The sequence below is a fragment of the Dipodomys spectabilis genome, unplaced genomic scaffold (genome assembly GCF_019054845.1).
Source record: "Dipodomys spectabilis isolate Male_0828 unplaced genomic scaffold, ASM1905484v1 ptg000032l, whole genome shotgun sequence".
In the NCBI taxonomy this organism is placed as follows: domain Eukaryota; kingdom Metazoa; phylum Chordata; class Mammalia; order Rodentia; family Heteromyidae; genus Dipodomys; species Dipodomys spectabilis.
The window spans coordinates 543,538-562,784 of NW_024870709.1; the positions used below are offsets into that span (position 1 = coordinate 543,538).

A 19,247-nucleotide genomic window follows, 5' to 3' on the forward strand; every position below is an offset into this window, starting at 1 on the left:
TAGATTAATGTAAAAATGACAGAATAACAGTTGGCATGACAAGAGAGCATCTATATTTTCAGAAGCTATATTTTCAAAAACTCTAACAGGCTTTCTGTAAAGATTTGTTAAATGCCATTATATATTTTTTTCCAACAAAGGGAGAGTGAAAGAAATTCTTATGAGTAAACAGAGTCGTCTCCATAATCACTGAGGTCAACACTCAAGAGGAAAAGAATTTACCTGAGCTTTATCAAGAGCCATGAGGAAAGTAAGTGTTCTCAGTCTAGCCTCTCTCTAGCCTTCCCATCTCTCCGGATAGATGACTTTTGGCCTTTCAATTCTTCTGCAAATATTGTCTTTCACTCCAAGGTATACCAGAACTATGTAAGGAAAGAAATTCTTGGGAGTACAACGCTACTTACCTAAGTCATTGAAAATAATCTTCTAGGAGACTTATAGAAATGGTGTCACTGTGGATTGAAAGATGTTCTCTAAAAAGACATGTTGAATTTCTAAACCAAGTGGAGATAACATGGAAACAAAGTTTGTGTAGAGGTAGTCAATGAAAGATGAAAGCATACTAGATTAAGGTAGGCCTTAATTTAAATGGTATCTCCTGGAGAGAGAGGCACATACCACTACAACAAAAGCAACACAGACACACAAAGCCACAGACATACAGGTAGACATAAAGGTACACTCACATTCACACACACAGAGAGGCTAGCTATGTAATAAATAAGATAGAGTTAATAAAGATGAAGTTCCAGTCTAAAAATGCCAAGGATTCTCAGTATGGTGCAACTATATATAGGACTTTCACCCTTTAAGAGTTTGAAAATATATTTTTGTTGTTATAGAACCCAGTTTGTAATAATTGGTTATAGTAACCCTAGAGCAAAACTAAATAGTAGACATATTGTAAGAATAGTTGAAAAGTTTATATACACTTTCTTTATAAGCTAGAGATTAAATGAGAGAACTTGTGTACAAAGGCAAATGAAGATTAGATTTTTGTAAGCCAAGTTCAGTCTTTAATTTTTGGATTAATGTTAATCATTTGTAAATTAAAGAGAAGCAAGAAACATACAGAAGGCATGGTGTTTTAAATTGGAAAACATGGAAAAATGAGGATGATATGATTGGAATGGCACAAAGGACCAGGAATGCAGAAATGATTCATCAATAGCAGGAATGCCTAATAATTAAATTCAAGCTGTTAGAAATTTGTAAAATATGACCTATGATCAAAAGACAATGATTTTAACTATATGAAAAAATATTAAATAGGCTATGCATCTTTGGAATACTCTCAGTGAGAAAGGTATGACCAAATGGTATTCTTTTCCTCCAAAGATGGATTTTCAAAGTAATGACTCTCCTGTGTTGTGGCTTGTCTGAGCTCCACTGGGAAAGTATAAAAGATGCACATAGCAACATTCATTCTCAAGAAACTCACCTTCAATAATAAACCCAATCCTTACCTCCTGACACAATGAGCTACTACTACGGCAACTACTATGGTGGCCCTGGTGGCTTTGGTGGCCTGGGCTATGGCTATGGTTCCAGCTACGGCCTTGGGGGCTCTGGTGGTTATGGAAATGGCTACTACCGCCCCTCTTTCTATGGCAGATACTGGTCCCCTAGATTTTACTAAAATCATGGCCGTCTGAGATGATCTATTTTTGATCTAGATTCTATCACTCAAGCTGGGTATTCTGCTGTACTATGACATAAGGATTTCTTCATTTCACTTCTCTGATATTTTTGCATATGTTATTCTAATAAACATTCTTAATATTTTTATTTGTATTTGTGCCACTCAAACCACCATTGATTCATAAATTCATATATTTAAATACTATATTTTATCCAAAGACAAATGTATGTGCTTTACCGCAAAAAAGTAATGAAGTTTTAAGAAAAATAATGCTATACAGGGGCCTGTCGTGGTGTAATGTTTGTAATCTTACTTTCATAAGGGGTGGAGGAGGGGGTGTCAGTTTTAGGCTAGCACAGGAAGCATGTATAAGGCCCTTTCTGTCAAGTAAACTACAGCAAAAGGAGCTAGGGCCATGGCTTAAGTGTTTGACAAATCCAAGGCCTTGAGATCAAACCCAAGTACTGCCATAAAAACTGAAAAAATTATGTAGACACTTGTAATTCTAGTTACTCAAGAAGTTGAGATCTGGATACTGAAGTTGAGAGAAAGCCTAGGCAGATAAATCCATAAAACCACTATTTCAAATTAACCAGCAAAAAGCCATAACTACTGACATGGCTCAAGTGCCCACCAAGAGTGAAAATTCAAAATGGGAATGTGAGGCCCTGATCTCATCTATGTACTGCTACACACACACACAACACACACACACACACACAACACACACACACACACACACACACACACACACACACACACACACACACACACACACAAAGAAAATTGTAATGGATAGTAGTAGCAAAAGGAGACTTTTTTTTGCTAGTCCTGGGGCTTGAACTCAGGGCCTGGGCACTGTCACTGAGCTCTTTTTGCTCAAGGCTAACACTCTATCACTTGAGCCACAGCACCATTTCCAGCTTTTTCTGTTTATGTGGTACTGAGGAATTGGAACTCAGGGCTTCATGCATGCTAGGCAAGCACTCTACCAGTAAGCCACCTTCCCAGCCCATCCTGGGAAACTTTTATTAGATATTTTTATAATAAAAGAAATTTGGAAGAATATAATAATGAAGATATATTAGATGAATTGTGAACATATAAGCATCATTATTCTTTACAGACATTAAAATGTATTATTTATATTAAAATTATATTAGTGAAAATAAAATGGCTTGATGGAAAAAATGGGAAAAGAAGGAAATGGACATGCTATGGAATACACTCAACATACTGATTAATTGAAGCACCACATTTTACTCTACTAATATGTATGTTATTTGACTATATTGTTAAAAAACTAATAGTAAACACCACACTTTTAGCTAGTAACTCTTTCACACCATGTGATATATACTCAAATATCCCTCCTTTTAGATTTGAACCCTACAGAGTAATACATCTCTAGATAGAATTCATTTTTGTATTTATTTATTTAAATTTACTATTAACACTGTCTTTAAATGGTTATACAGAGGGGTTTCATTTCAACATGTCAGTGCATTGTGATCAGTGCAACTTCATTCACCTTTTGTTTCATCTCTCTCACATCTTACCACCATCTCCTCAAATTTCCTGGTTCCACTTTTGTAAATGTACATTGAGTATTATGATCACTTTCACCAACTCTCCTCTCCCCATTCCCTCCCCTGAACTCTCTCCCTCCACTCCATAAGATCTAGCTTCTTTACAGTTCATCTCTGTGAACTGTAAGTTAGTTGTTCAATGGAGTTACTCTACTGGAATTTTCCACAGTATTATGCCATATTTAAGTTGATATGTTGGTGCATGCATGCATATGACCCTGTAGATGTTGCATAGATGCAATATTAATATACTTATCAGAATGACTTCACATTTCATACGTAACAATTCGGAAGTATCTACCATGACCTCCCATGACGAGGAAAGCCTGTATCTTCAAGTATATTTGAATATAAATATAATCATTTATGAGCCTCTCATGAAAGACCTGCCATGACCTGCAATCCAGTCTGTCTTGTGCATTTCCTCACCGGTGAGGTCTAAGGAAATAATGACAGACACACCGAGTTTGATGCCAGTCCCCGCTGTCCTCCAGGGCAACCTCTTCACTCTTCTATATGTGATGTAGGACCTCGGAGGGGTCTTCGCTCTTCTCCCATGCTTCCTTACACTTATGATGGTGGCAAATGGAATTTACATTGTCAGTCTTTACCTCTCCTTTATTCATTAAAAATATTGACAGCTGAGTGTGAGTCAACGTGTCTAAATTCCTTGCAACATATATTAAAAATTCAATGTGTTCCTCATTTTACCATTGGAGGGGTCTGTGTTGCAGGTCCTCTTTTTTGATGCTTTAAGTTTGAAACTGGTGACTGGCATCTGCCCTCTGTTCTAGAACCTTCTAATTGATAGTTTTATAATGGGTTCACAAGTAAATATATTGTATTGACTTTTTCTGATGTAATGATGCAAGAAATGATTCATGTGATGGCCACTCCCTCATTCACTCAGAAACCAGGAAGTTTCAATAAATCACACAGCAGTTTTATAGCAATTCATTTAACCTAAGAACTTTTATATACTCTGTATACATATACATGCATACTCTGTATACATATACAGAGTATATATACTTGTTATAAATAACAAGTTAATTAAAAACTAGATTTTTATTTTTCATCACTGCAATTATGTTCCTTGGGCTCTCTATGAAGAGACAGCTCATACCATTAAAATGTTTTTAAACCAGCCCCAATAACTGCTTGAGAAATGAAAATAAAGACCAATACAACAAAACAATTAATTGTGCGAGAGGCAGTTTCAATTGTATGGTATTAGATACTTGTGGATTAAAACAGCATTTTAGAGAATAAGAAATACTTGGTTTGTAAATAAAAAGAATGAATCATCTTGTCAATATTTTTAGAGATAAAATGATGACATCCTTGAAATTGTGAAAAATCTAAGACAATTTGAAGAGAGGAGAGGCTTATTTCTATGTACATATAGAAATATGTGGACATAAAAATTACTATCAACTTTACACTACTAACAGCTTATTAAAATTTTATATTCATTAAAAAACAAGTTCTGAGGCTTGAAAAATAAGCTGAATTGAAAAGATAAAATGGCTCCACACAAATCTGAAACCATCCCTACTATGAAAGTTGTGACTGAATTGTTTTGAATTTTTCTGAGGTTGGATGTTCAAAGAAAAGGACCCTCCTTTGTTGTGGCTTGCACACCCAAGCTGGGGAAGTATAAAAGTCCAGGTGCAGATGATGCCATTCATTCTCAGGAAACTTACTTTCAACAGCAAACCCAATCCTCACCTCCTGACACAATGAGCTACTACTATGGCAACTACTATGGTGGTCTTGGCTATGGCCTTGGTGGCCTTGGTGTCCTGGGCTATGGCTATGGTTCCAGCTATGGCCTTGGGGGCTATGGTGGTTATGGATATGGCTACTACCGCCCCTCTTTCTATGGAAGATACTGGTCCTCTGGATTTTACTGAAAGCATGACTGTTGTGATGATCTAAACCAGAATCCATCACTCAAACTGGAATCCGTCCCCAGTGGTGCTGTCTGCAGGAAGATTTCTTCATCTTTTCTTTGATACTTTAAAGTATGTTGTTTTAATAAACGTAATTTGAGAACATCAGAAACCTTGTTTTGTCCTTATTTGTGAGCCTAAATACACCTTTATCCATACTTTTCGTATAGGTGTGTAGTACATAACATTAAAGTCTCTTTTCCATACATTATTTTCTGCCTCCAGAACTCTGATCTGACATGCTCTAGCCAGTGATTTTTTTCACTGAATGAGTATACACACAGGTGCTGCTCTCTGATTTGAAGTTGTGTAGAACAAACATAGTTAATTGCACCTAATTCTTACGATGACATAATTATAATAATATATCCTTCTATACAATCCACATCACAAAGGTGCTCAATGATACATTTATTCTCATTTTGGTGCATTCAGAAAGAATTTTTTTTAGTAGATTTGTCCTTTAAGTATAGGTATTTTATGAGTGCACTGCACATCTCTCAGCAGGTGTCTTCTTAGAAATAAAAAGAGCGATCCACATAGCTTGTCTGCAGACGTCATTTACCTCCAGATTCCAACTCTGCAGAGCTGGAGATTGTGGGAATATGTTTTAGCTCTGTTCAGTTACCCTCATTTTTGCTTTGTATCAATTGCCATTCAATTTTGTAGGTATATCCTTCCCTTTCATCATACATTAATAGATTGAAAATTTGTTTTCAATCAATGCATGCTGGCTTTTTCCCTCCGTCCCTAATTCAGACTGAGCATTTGTAGTTGGTATAGTTGGCAATTGTTTAAACCTTCAAAGGTTTAAAGGTTTATGTTATATCTTTCTTTTTTCCTTCCTTCCTTCCTCCCTTCCTTCCTTCCTTCCTTTCTTCTTCCTTTTCTCTTTCTTTTCTTCTTCCTTTTTTCTTTCCTCATTTTGTTTCTCTCTTTTCTTGCTTACTTGCCTGCTTCCCTGCCTATTTCCTTCCTTCCTTTCTCTTTTACTTCTTTCTTTTTCTTCCTTCTTCCTTTTTCTCTTTCTCTTCTCTTCCTTTCTTCCTTGTTCTATTCTTCCATTTTTGTAGATTTTATGAAGATGAACATATTTTATTTCTACTTTTTACATTTTGATTAGTGTACATCAATAGTTCAAAATGTTTCATTGTAATACTATCATACATGGATACAATGTACCTATTAAAATGTATCCCTTCACAATCCTGTATACTTCTCAGACTTTCCTAAAACAAGGGTCATTATTATATCATCATAATGCATGTATAAATACTTCAACAAAATTTACCCTTCTTCTTTTCCTCCCACCTTCCCACTTATATCCACTTCTAGACAGAATCCATGTTATATTCCTGTCATTCCTTTTAAGGTATGAATTCCACATATCTAATAGAGTATGTGCTATTTGTGACTCAGTCTTTTTTTATTTCATGTATTATGAAGAGTTCCAGTATCTCCAGCAAATTATATAGCTGATTGATATTTGTGGCTAAGTAATGCTCCATTGTGTCTGTACACCACATTTCAAAAATCTATTCATAGGTTGTTGGGCACCTAAGATGCTATCATCTGTCTGTAATTTTAGATCCTGGCATTTGAACTCAGGAAGTTTTCTTTGCTGGATAATTGCTGTACCACTTTAGCCACACAAGTCTTTAGTGACTTAGTTACTTTATAAATGAGATCACACTCTTTGAGCTGGGCCTGGGTCCTTCACCCAAAGTGAGAATGGCTATTGATTTCTAACTCCTGTATTAAACATCTTCAAATCCATAGTCAGTGATGCCCAGGATAAATTTAACTCAATACTTTTACTTAATAGAATGAGTGATAGAGCCTTCATGGATCTCAGGTCATTACTAATAGTTCTTTAATAATGGGTTTGTGCACTGCCCATGTGGACCTTAATTACTTACAAGCTCCTTTAGCGAAATACTGTATGTTTCCTTTGATGAATCTCATTAATTTCAGTTAGAATTGTAGCTTTATATTTTTGTGCCAGCCCTGGGGCTTGAACACAGGACCGAGGTGCTGTTCCAGAGCTTTTTGGCTCAACCATATGGGCCACAGCTCCACTGTGACATTCTAGTTAACAGGAGATAAGAGTCTCAAGATCTTTCCTGCCTGAGTTGGATTTTGAACCATGCTCCTCAGCTCTCAGCCTCCTGAGTAGCTAGGATTATAGGTGTGAACCATTGGCTCTGGGTAGAATTATGGCTTTTTAAAGAAACCAAATAGCAAGTATTTAAATTTTAGCAAGTTGAAAGATTCAAGATATTTTAAATGGAATATTAATTACAGAAATAAATAATATTTTTATCCTTTCTTTTTTATTTTTAAATATATATTTTATTGTAAAGATTCTGTACAGAGGGATTACAGTTACATGAGCAAGGTAATAATTCCGTTTCCTATTGGGCATTATTACCCCCTCCTTTGTTTTTTCCCTTCCATTCTTTTCTTCCCCACCTCCCCAACTCCTTCCTCCCACTCCCCCAACCCACCCCACAAAGTTGTAGAGTTCATTTTCAACATAGTGTCTTGTACATCTCATTGTTACAATGAGTCATGCTGTATCCTTATTTCAGCATTTTGTTATTTCCCTTCCCCTCCCCAAATTAGAAAAATGTATACACTGATGCAAGGAACCAGAATCAAATACAACAGGGGTTGTACCATGGGGGAAGAACATACAGAGAAACAAAAATAAATCACATAGTCCATTATAAGTACATTTAAAAAAACAAGAGCAAATCTCTTGTGTCCCTATCTTGGGTTCACTTCGCTTAGCATCAGATTATCTGGTCAAATGTTCATAGCTTTTGACCTCTTGTGCTTGAGATTCCACCTCACTCCAGTTAGAATGACTATAATCAAGAAATCTAATAACAACAGATACTGGAGGAGATGTGGCCAAAAGGGAACCCTACTGCATTGTTGATGGGAGTGTAAACTTGTTCAACCACTTTGGAAAGTAGTATGGAGATTCCTCAGAAGACTCCACATAGAGCTTCCCTATGACCCAGCAATCCCACTTTTGGGCATTTACCCAAATGATCACAAACAAGACCATACTAAAGCCACCAGCACAACTATGTTTATTGCAGCATTATTTACCATAGCTAAAGATATGGAACCAACCCAGATGCCCCTCAGTAGATGAATGGATCAAGAAAATGCGACACACACACACACACACACACACACACACACACACACACACACACACACAGGAATTCTATGTCTCCATCAGAAAGAATGACAATGCCCTATTAGTTAGGAAATGGAAAGACTTGGAGAAAATTATTAAGTGAAGTAAGCAAGACTCAAAGAAACATAGTTCCCATGGTTTCCCTTATCTGCAATATTATTGTTTAAAAATAGTTCAAAATTCAATTGGCACTGACTTCACACTTCTTTACAATGAATGATTTATGGCAATTGTAGCCTTTTTTCCATATTTAAAAGTTTCTCAACATAGAATTTGTTTACTTTGTGGCAAGAACCATGAAAGTTAATAGAGATAAGAAAAGGTGTCTACTAGAACATTATTCTACATGCCTCTTGAAAAAAAAATCAGAATTAAGACAAATGAGTCATCAAGGAAAAAGTAGTATGCGAATTGTTTTGGAAACAAGAAGAAGAGTATATTATGCATAGAGAAAGGCACAAAGTCAGTTTGAAATATCATACTGGTTAGGTATGGTTTAAAATAGCACGGTGAGATTTTAAAGTTCATTGAAGAAACTTTTCTTTGCCACAGTAGTGGCAAGAAAAGTTATGCTTAATAGACAATAGTAAGCCAGATGAAATGCTGCTGTGATAGCCCTGGTCTTTGACAAAGAAATCCCAGCTCAAGTTCTTTATCTCGTTTGGTGTTAACAGTAAAATGGGCTTTAGGGAACAGATTTTGAGGATTCTCTGATGACTGATGTTTTCAGTAGAAATAAGGAAAAAAAATTTAGGTAAAATCAACTTTTCAGGACTTATGACTAGAAGTGTGTTGTTGCTTGTAAACAGTGCAGAAGAAGCATACATTTCAGTAGAAAAGCAATGAAAATTTCATTTCAGATGATTTGCCTCTACTACACTTCTACTATGACTACCAAAGTAAAATAACTTGTTGGGGGAATGTTATTACATTGACATATTCATTCAATTACATTTTTTCATAGTTTCTACTTATTTATTAGTTCTTGCTGTAAAAAAAACCATCTGAATTTTTACCTTATACAGTTAATTTGCCTTTTAATTGATTTTCCAAAACTTGCTTCAATACTAAGTATGTATGTCTCAGGTTTTAAAATACAGCTAAGTTGCTACTGATGTTTTATAGTATCTATTTCTTAATATAATGTACTTTCAGCCTTTGTGATTGTTTTTTACATCTTTTTTTTTGGGGGGGGGGGGTTCGTTCGTGGGGCCTGAACTCTAGGCCTGGGCGCTGTCCCTCGGCAATTCAGCTCAAGGCTAGCGCTCTACCACTTGAGCCACAGTGCCACTTTCGGCTTTTTTTTTCTTTTTGCTTATGTGGTGCTGAGGAATTGAACCCAGGGCCTTAGGCATGCAAGGCATGCGCTCTGCCACTGAGCCATCTTCCCAGCCCTTTTTACATCTTTTATAGCATTGATAAGGTGTACATGTATAATAGACTTTTTATTATTTTGTTGGTCATGGGGCTTGAACTCTGGGCTGGGGCGCTGTCCCTGAGCTCTTCAGCTCAATGCTAGCGCTCTACCACTTGAGCCACGGCGCCACTTCTGGTTTTCTGGTGGCTAATTGGAGATAAGAATCTCACAGACACTCCTGTCTGGCTTTGAACTACGATCCTTAGATCTTAGCCTCCTGAATAGCAAGGATTACAGGGTGAGCCACTGGCACCCAGCCACAGTAGACTTCGATCACCTCAGTATTTTATCCTTCCTCCATTTTTCAGCTGAGGTTAACAGGTTAACATTCACATTTAAAAATTAATTAAAGCCAAGCAACAGTGGACTAGGGCTACTCCTAGATACTCAGGAGGCTGAGATCTGAGGACCATGGTTTGAAGATAGCCCCTGCAGGAAAATCTGTGAGACTTTTAACTCCAGTTAACTCCCATTAATCTGGCAGTGGAGCTGTGGCTCAAGTGCTAGAACATTAGTCTTGAGAATAAAAGCTCAGGAACAGTGCCTAGTTCCTGAGTTCAGGACACAGGATAGGCACATGAATGTGAAAACTAATTAGAGACATTGGAGTTTGCACTCAGGATCTTGGGATCCTAGGCAAATGCTCTACCACATATGTAGCACACTCAGTGAGACATGTGAATTTTGGTAAGGCCCAATCAGCCTGTGAGTGACTTTGTTTCTCAGGAACAGAGAAAATAAAAACAAAGAGAAGGGAAAATGAAAAATCACATTATATTCTCACAATTATGAAATCATGTGGCATCCATTGTATGAAGAAACATACCTTATAATTACTGAAATGCCCGAAGTGTGGATTTCCTGTTATTTAATAAAGTTTTAAGAAGTTACATTACCCCATTTTAAATTGTTTGCTTTCCTTTTCTTTAATCATTGACTGATTGAAATCTTAAAAAAGGAGGGGGTTTCATTATAATTATTTAAACTTATTAAAGCAGTAATGAGAAATCTTAGAGCTTGACATTATTTAATTTTTAAATTTGATTTCAAGATGAAATAATAATTATAAACCAGAGATTGTGTTTGCCTCACATGTAGAGAAGATGAACAGGAAAAAAATGGAGCCATGACTCAGGTGATCAAATGCTTGCCAGGTAATTATGAAACCCTGAAGTCAAGTTTCTACACCACTAATAATGAAAGAATAAGAAAAGAATTTCTGTGAAAGACAATGTGAATCTAAAATATCAGTAGTTTGTTATTAGGTATCTGTTCTAGCATGGTTGAAAGAAGATCTAAGAACAGGAAGGTATTATTTCACACTGGGAAAGACTGACAAAACTTTAGAATAACAATCTAATTTTGAGTACTAATGTGAGAATTTGCACCTAAGGATAATGGATTTGTCACATAAGCTTTGGTGGAAAGGATTAGCTGAAAAATAGGCTTGGACTACTTTTTGACAATACTTGAAAATCATCTTTACTAATAAAGAAACAAAGTTATCACTATACTATGTATACTTGATAGATGACTCACATGTCTATATACCTTTTCTGAAAATATACATTCCCATGGTCTCGAATTGATTTCATTCACTTAGGGATATTGGATATTATTGTAGTTTCTTTTTGTGTTCACAGAGGTGAGAAGACCATGTCTGTGAATAAAATCAAATCAGAAGCAAAATAGATATTCCATTCACAATGATAAAAAAATCTTATGCTATCTGAAATAAAGGAGTGTGATTTCTAAGATATACATTTTACCAACTATAAGAACATGTGCTTTAAGGACTAGATAATAATTATTTAGTAAAATCCTTTGTTCGGAGCACCAAATTAAAATTGAGTTCAAAGCTATCTAGACTTCATTTATAGTCAGAAGAATCTTTAATATGCAAAGTATGGCTTAATACTAAAATGGATTTTCAAAGTAATGACCCTCCTTTGTTGTGGTTTGCCACAGCTCCATTGGGAAAGTATAAAAGTCCAGGTGCACATGGTGACATTCATTCTCAAGAAACTCACCTTCAACAATAAATTCAAGCTCTAGCCTCTGACACAATGAGCTACTACTATGGCAACTACTATGGTGGCCTTGGCTATGGCCTTGGTGGCTTTGGTGGCCTGGGCTATGGCTATGGTTCCAGCTACGGCCTTGGGGGCTATGGTGGTTATGGTTATGGCTACTACCGCCCCTCTTTCTATGGCAGATACTGGTCCTCTGGATTTTACTGAAAAGATGACTGTGATGATCAGATCTTGAACTCATCATTGAAGCTGGTTATCTCTGCACCGGTAGTGCTGACTACAAGATTTCTTCATCCTTCTCCTATTTCTAGCCATATTATTTCAATAAACATTACTTGAGAACATTGCCAACCTTGTTTGATTCGTATCTGTGCACATACATATATCTTTATTGATAATTTTGTGAGCACTCTTAATAGTGTATTTCACTGAAGCCTGTTTTCTCCATGTTATTATCTAGTTGCTCACCTCTACTTCGATATTCCTTTTTAAAAAATTATTCCTTTTTAAAATTTATTGTCTTTAAGTAGTTCAAAGGGGTTGCCACTTAGCAAAGCAGCCACTTAATAAACACAGTGCATCTTGATTTATTTAGCTAGTAATTTTTATCACTGAATGTGATATACACTCAAGTGTTGGTCCTTCTTTAATTTGAAATTTTGTACATCAAATAGACTTAAATGTCCCTAATTCTTTTCTTAATTGTTTCATTATTTTCTTTTGGCTGTTTTTTTTTTTTGCCAGTCCTGGGGCTTGAATTCAGGGCTGGGCACTGTCCCTGTACCACTTCAGCCACAGCACCATTTCTGGCTTTTTCTGTTTATGTGGTACTGAGAAATCGAACCCAAGGCTTCATGCATGTTAGGCAAGCACTCTACCACCAAGCCACATTCCCAGCCCTGTCCCTAATTCTTATGATTAAATATATATTCTTATGATTAAATATATATATATATATACTTCCTCACAACCCACATCAAAAAAGAGTTCAATGACACATCTCTTCTGCACATACTATATCAGAAAAGAGCTTTTTCAAAGTGTATTTGCCCTTGAAATAGCATCAGTTTATGAATGACGCAGAGAAGAGCTGCCCATGTCCTGTTGTGCAGCCTGGGTTCTGAGTGCCCTCCAAGGGTCCTTTTATGAAATAATAAAAGATATCCACATGGCTGGTTTTCAGACTGCATTGTCCTCCAGATTCTAATTTTATACAGGTAGAGAGCATGGAAATACACTTTATCTATTTAATGTTTCTTTATCTTTTATTTCTTAATATGTATCATTCAACTTTGTAAGCATAAATCTACGTTTTCTCACACATTAACCGTGCTGTGGTTAGATTTTGAGTCAATGCATCTTCCCTCCCTTCTTCCCTGGAACAAGAATTTATTTTATAGAGAATAAAAGAGCAAACTGGAATTTGGGGGTCAGTTTTGAAATATCTTAGTAAATTTCATATGGTTTTAATAATGGCACAATGAGATGTGTATTATATATTTCAGAAAAAAATTAAGGATGGTTGTGGTGAGAAAAATTATGTTTGAGGAAATAATTGTAAGATAAAATACTATAGTGATGATCATGATTTTTGTCGAACAAGGACTCAAATTCTTGTTTTGTGTTTTCAGTGGAGCAAACTGGGATTCAATATATGGTGTTTTTCAAGGATTTTTCTGAAGACTGATTATTTCAGTGAAAATAAGGAAGAAAAAAATGTGGAATCACGGTTTTACTGCTTGTGACCAGAATAAAAGTGCAAATCTTGCTTACTAATAGAGCTAAATAAATATATATCTCAGTAGAAAATTAATGAGAATTTCATTTTAGATGATTTGCATCTACATTGCTCTTTGATTGCCAAGTGAAAATAACTTGTTGGAGGAATGTTATTTAATTGACATGTTTATGTAATTACATCATTTTTCATAATTTCTATTTATATATTAATTCTAGTTAGTAAGAAACACCTCAAAAATTGCCTAATGCTGTTAATTTGCATTTTAATTAACTTTTCAAAACTTGCTGGAGCACCAAAATATGTATTTTTCTAAGAGCTTTTCAAATAAAACTAAGCCACTACCAATATTTTCTTGTGTCTTGTTTTTCAATATAACTGCTTTGATTGCTATTTTAATTTTTTACATTTTATAAGCAAAGATTAGTTGTATGAATTCATACAATGGGATTTTATCATTATATCTTAATCACCACTATATCTAATTCTCCATCTGAAACTTTCAGTTAATTTTTGTTTTTATCATTTATTTATTTATTTAGCCAGTTATGGGGCCTGAAATCTGGGCCTGGACACTGTCCCCAAGCTCTTCAGCTCAAAGCTAGCTTTCTACCACTTGAGCCACAGAGCCATATCTGGCTTTTTCTGCTTATGTGGTGCTGAGGAATTGAATCCAGGGCCTCATGCATGCAAGACAAGCACTCTACCACTGAGCCACCTTCCCAGCCCCTCAGTTAATTTTTGTAAGTGAAAATAGAATTCAACGAATTTGGTAGCGGTAAAGTTTACACTCATGGCCTCATTCTTTCTAAGAAAAATGCGCTGTGGTTTTTGTTAAGTCTTTGTTTGTCTGTATAAAGAAAGGAAAAAAAAATACAGGATGGGAAAAAAAGGATCAAAAGTATACCAGCACCTATGAGATCATATGTCATATATGTTGTGAAAGGAACATGACTCATATATAAACAAAGCATAAATTTTTTTTGTCATTTAATGAACATGAAGAAGTTACATCACCTCATTCCAAAATATGTGCTTTACTTTCAATGATCATCGATAAGAAATCTAAAGACATGGGCTTCATCATAATTATTTAACCTTATGAAAAGAGTAATGAGAAATCTTAGAGCCTGATATTGTTCTAAACTTATTTTAAAAAATAAATCTAATCCAAAAGGATATAACACACTTCAACACATTTAAATGTGAGAAAAGAGACCTGCTGCTTAAAAACTTCCCCTTTGCCTTGAAAAGTCTTCATAAATGGTATTGAGTTTAACTACGTATCATACACTAATTCTTTGCAGTCCTTTTTTTTTCATTATACAATAGGAAATTGAAAAAGTCTTCTATATAATCTTCTCAAGAATTACCTGCCGAGTGCCAGTGGCTCATGCTTGTAATCCTGGCTACTCAGGAGGCTGAGATCTGAGGATCACGGCTCAAAGCCAACTGGGGCAGAAAAATCTATGAGATGTGTATCTCCAATAAACCACTAGAAAACCAGAAGTGACTCTGTGGTTCAAGGGGTAGAGTGCTCACCTTGAGTTGAAGAGCTCAGGGACAGCACCCAGGTCCAGAGTTCAAGTCCCACGACCGACAAAAAAAAAATTCTGTATATTACCTATATCATGGAAGTCATACAGGTCCCTAAAACATTACTTCTGTAATGTCCTTGATTGTCCTAAAGCAAAGCTCAGATTATAACGCAGGAAGCACCCTGTCATAAGTCAAGATCTTTATTAATTATTCCATATTTAAACTCTGAACCTAAGTACAAGGTTTTGCTCATTCAGAGCACACGATTCCTATTATTCACTTAGGGTGCATTAAACTTCTGTGTCTCCTCTCTCTAATTACTTCACAAACGCATTGATGCCATCTGCATTCAACTCATTTTCACCTATGAGAGTTTTTGATAGTCATGGTACTGTCCCCATTTCTTCAATACCCTAACCCACTCTGGAAATTCACTCACGTCACGTGTTTTATTATCGTTATTTTAAATTATATTTTTGTTATTTTAAGTAATTGCCACCTCACAGTATGTTACATCGATATATTACCCTGACTGATTCAAGTAGATATTATACAAATATACATTCATACATGTGTACCGGTGACAGATCCACAAATATTAAATATAAAGAGATATATTATGTTTGTGAAAGCTATTAAGTTGTAGTATTTAACCCATACTGAGTGGTCATTAATCAATTTTTTCATCTGTCATCTTTCTGCCCCTAGAATTATTGCAACCCATTTGACCATAATGTGAATATTTGTCATTTCGGTGTAAGTCTTAAGAATCTTTAATATAAAGCATTTAAATATTTTTCCCTCTGTATTTTATAAGCTACTCCTAAAATTTAAATTAGTGGATTAAAAATAATTCAACATTTGATGAATACACAGTTTACTTCTACCAGGTACTTTCTTGTGAATATACATATAAAATCCCTTCCTCAAAGTGTTTTCAACCCAGTTATTAACCAGTTCATAAATGAAAACACACTGGGTGTGATGGTCCACTTGCATCATCCACTGCACACAGAAGTCAGAGAAACAGGGAAGGTCACAGTCTGAGACCTGTCAGGTGACAGTGTGAGACGCTATGTGTAAAACAAATGAATAGAAATAAAAAATTGAAAGCATATCGGAAGAAAAATGCTTGTCTAGTAATAATGAGACTCTGAGTTTATATCCCAGTACTATCAAAAAGGAAAGAAAGGGCTGGAAGGTAGCTCAGTGGTAGAGTGTTTGCCTTGCATGCATGAGGCCCTGGGTTCAATTCTTCAGCACCACATAGGCAGAAAGTGGCTTTCAAGGGGTAGAGCAGTAGCCTTAAGCTGAAGAGCTGAGGGACAGTGCCCAGGCCCAGAGTTCAGGTCCCATGATCAACCAAAAAGAAAGAAAGAAAGAAAGAAAGAAAGAAAGAAAGGAAGAAAGAAAGAAAGAAAGGAAGAAAGGAAGAAAGAAAGAAAGAAAGGAAGGAAGGAAGGAAGGAAGGAAGGAAGGAAGGAAGGAAGGAAGGAAGGAAGGAAGAAAGAAAAGTACAAAGCAATTCTATACAAGGCATTGCAAATCTGTATTTGATTCCAGTACCCTGCATCTTGTATATACATTTTTCTAATTGGGGGAGGGGAAGGGAAATAACAAAATGTTGAAACAAGGATACAGGTCGACCCATTGTAGCAATGAGATGTGCAAGACACTATGTTGAAAATAAACTACAACTTGGGGTGGGGGAAGGAGGGGTTATGGAGGTGGGGAGGGAAGGGATGGTAGGGGAAAAACAAAGGAGGGGATAACAATGCTTGATAGGAAATGTACTCATTACCTTACTCATATAACTGTAACCCCTCTGTACAGTATCTTTACAATAAAAATACATATTAAATAAAGACATTGGGAATATAGCAATCACGACTTTTTTGTTTGTTTGAAGTAGGTATTTATCTTTCTAAGTGTTGAAGAAGGCTCTTAGAAGGGCAGGAACTAATTATTTCAGACTAAGAAAGAATGACAAAGAATTTAAGGTGAAAATCTGAGTTTTGGTTTCTTTTTATGCAGGTCCTGGATGTTGAACTATGGGCCTGGGCACAGTTCCTAAGCTTCTTTTGCTCAGGTCTAGCACTTTAACACTTGAGCTACAGCACCAATTCTCTTTCTTTCTTTCTTTCTTTCTTTCTTTCTTTCTTTCTTTCTTTCTTTCTTTCTTTCTTTCTTTCTTTCTTTCTTTCTTTCTTTCTTTCTTTCCTTCTTTCTTTCTTTCTTTCTTTCTTTCCTTCTTTCTTTCTTTCTTTCTTTCTTTCTTCCTTTCTTTCTTCCTTTCTTTCTTTCTTCTTTCCTTCCTTTCTTTCTTTCTTCCTTTCTTTCTTTTCTTCCTTCCTTCCTTGCTTTTTCGTTCCTTCCTTCCTTCTTTCCTTCCTTCCTTCCTTCCTTCCTTCATTCCTTCCTCTCTTTCTCTCTTTTTTCTATTTTCAGAAAAGGGAAAAGTTGAGTTGAGGCAGAAAAGTGAACTTATGAGGGTGAACAGTTGGTTTGTCACTATCTGGTTGTGTGAAATTAACTTAAAATATGACCTTACCTCTTAACTGCAGATTTGGAGAATTACTGATACAAAGTCAGACTTTTGCCTTGTGAACAAAAACAACAATTTTGAAAGTTCTACAGTTTCTTTTGAGACATTGAACTTTATTTGGAAAGATTTTCTTTTTGCTTTCTGTGGAGAATTTGATTTGCATATGGAAGTACTTAATGTGCAGAAAATAATCAGGTTCTAAACAGAAGTCAGTTAACCATGAAGTGCAGCAGAAATTAAAGATAAAATGTTCTTATAAACATTGTGGTTTTTATATGATTAATTGGAGATAAGAGTCTCATGGATTTTCCTGCTGGGGCTGGTTCTGAACTATGATCTTCAGATCTTAAGCCTTTTGAGTAGGTAGGATTACAGGCATGAACCACCAGTGCTTGGCTTTGAAAATCCAATTTTAAGGATCAGATGAGACATCACATCTAAGTGCAATGGTTATGTCACATAAGCTATTGTGGGAATGATGGCTTAAACATCACTTTTACTAGTAACATGTTTAAAAATTCATTACCAGAATGTGTCAACATGGTAGCAGATCCACATTCTTTCTAGAAATATTCAACCTAACAGTCATATCTTTCATATCTTTCATCATGTCTAGATAAAATAATTTTACAGAGTAATTTTACATAAGCTCCTTTCTTAATCAGAAAACAATATTGTGTGGGAAATCCAGTCAGAGCAAAATAAAGAACTGATGATGCACAATGACGAAAGTCTCATATATCTGAAGTAGACTGATCTCTAAGATATTCACATACCAACTATGAGAATACCAGCTTTGTAGACTAGATGATAATTGTTCAATGAAATGCATAGTTCTTTATACCACAGGAATGAATCCACAAGAATGTAATTTTCATTAATATTGGGAAATATTTTTAAAATGCAAAGTATGGCTTAATAGTACTATTTTCCTCCAAACATGGATTTTAAAGTAATGACTCTTGTTTGTTGTGGCTTGTCTGAGCTCCACTGGCAAAGTATAAAAGTCCAGGTGCACATGGCAACATTCATTCTCAGGAAACTCACCTTCAAGATCAAACCAATCCTCACCTCCTGACACAATGAGCTACTACTACGGCAACTACTATGGTGGCCTTGGTGGCTTTGGTGGCCTGGGCTATGGCTATGGTTCCAGCTATGGTCTTGGGGGCTATGGTGGTTATGGACATAGCTACTACCGCCCCTCTTTCTATGGCAGATACTGGTCCTCCGGATTTTACTGAACACATGGCCATCTGAGATGATCTATTCCTGATCCAGATTCCATCACTCAAATTGTCCATTATTATGTCTGCTGTACTATTCACATGAATTTTTTCTTCTTTTCTGTGATACTTGTAGACCTGTTAAGCCAATAAATATTCCCTATGAATCCTTTGCACTTTGTCTCATTTAAAATACTTCTACTTAGGCTTTTTATTTGCAATATTGTCAGTTTCACTAAATGTTTATTTAAAAGTTCCTTTCTCCTTCCTCCCTCTCTTCTCTCCCTCTCCTCCCTCCCCTCCTTCCCTCCCTCCTTCCCTTCCTTCTTTCTTCCTTCCCTCCTTCCTT

The 19,247-nt window shown here is 35.9% G+C and overlaps 2 protein-coding genes across 2 annotated transcripts; both read left to right on the forward strand.

Moving 5' to 3' along the window:
* Nucleotides 1–11,883: 11,883 nt before the first annotated feature.
* Nucleotides 11,884–12,057, forward strand: LOC122105444 (keratin-associated protein 19-9b-like). Its single transcript, XM_042676673.1, has one exon. The coding sequence runs from the start codon at nt 11,884–11,886 to the stop codon at nt 12,055–12,057; it is 174 nt and encodes a 57-aa protein (XP_042532607.1).
* Nucleotides 12,058–18,754: 6,697 nt separating this feature from the next.
* Nucleotides 18,755–18,916, forward strand: LOC122105445 (keratin-associated protein 19-9b-like). Its single transcript, XM_042676674.1, has one exon. It carries the CDS (start codon nt 18,755–18,757, stop codon nt 18,914–18,916), a length of 162 nt encoding a protein of 53 aa, XP_042532608.1.
* The last annotated feature ends 331 nt before the right edge of the window (nt 18,917–19,247 follow it).

Bases quoted from the DNA above. Each gene is read 5' to 3' on its own strand.
- LOC122105445 (XM_042676674.1), top strand. From the start codon at position 18,755: ATGAGCTACTACTACGGCAACTACTATGGTGGCCTTGGTGGCTTTGGT.
- LOC122105444 (XM_042676673.1), top strand. From the start codon at position 11,884: ATGAGCTACTACTATGGCAACTACTATGGTGGCCTTGGCTATGGCCTT.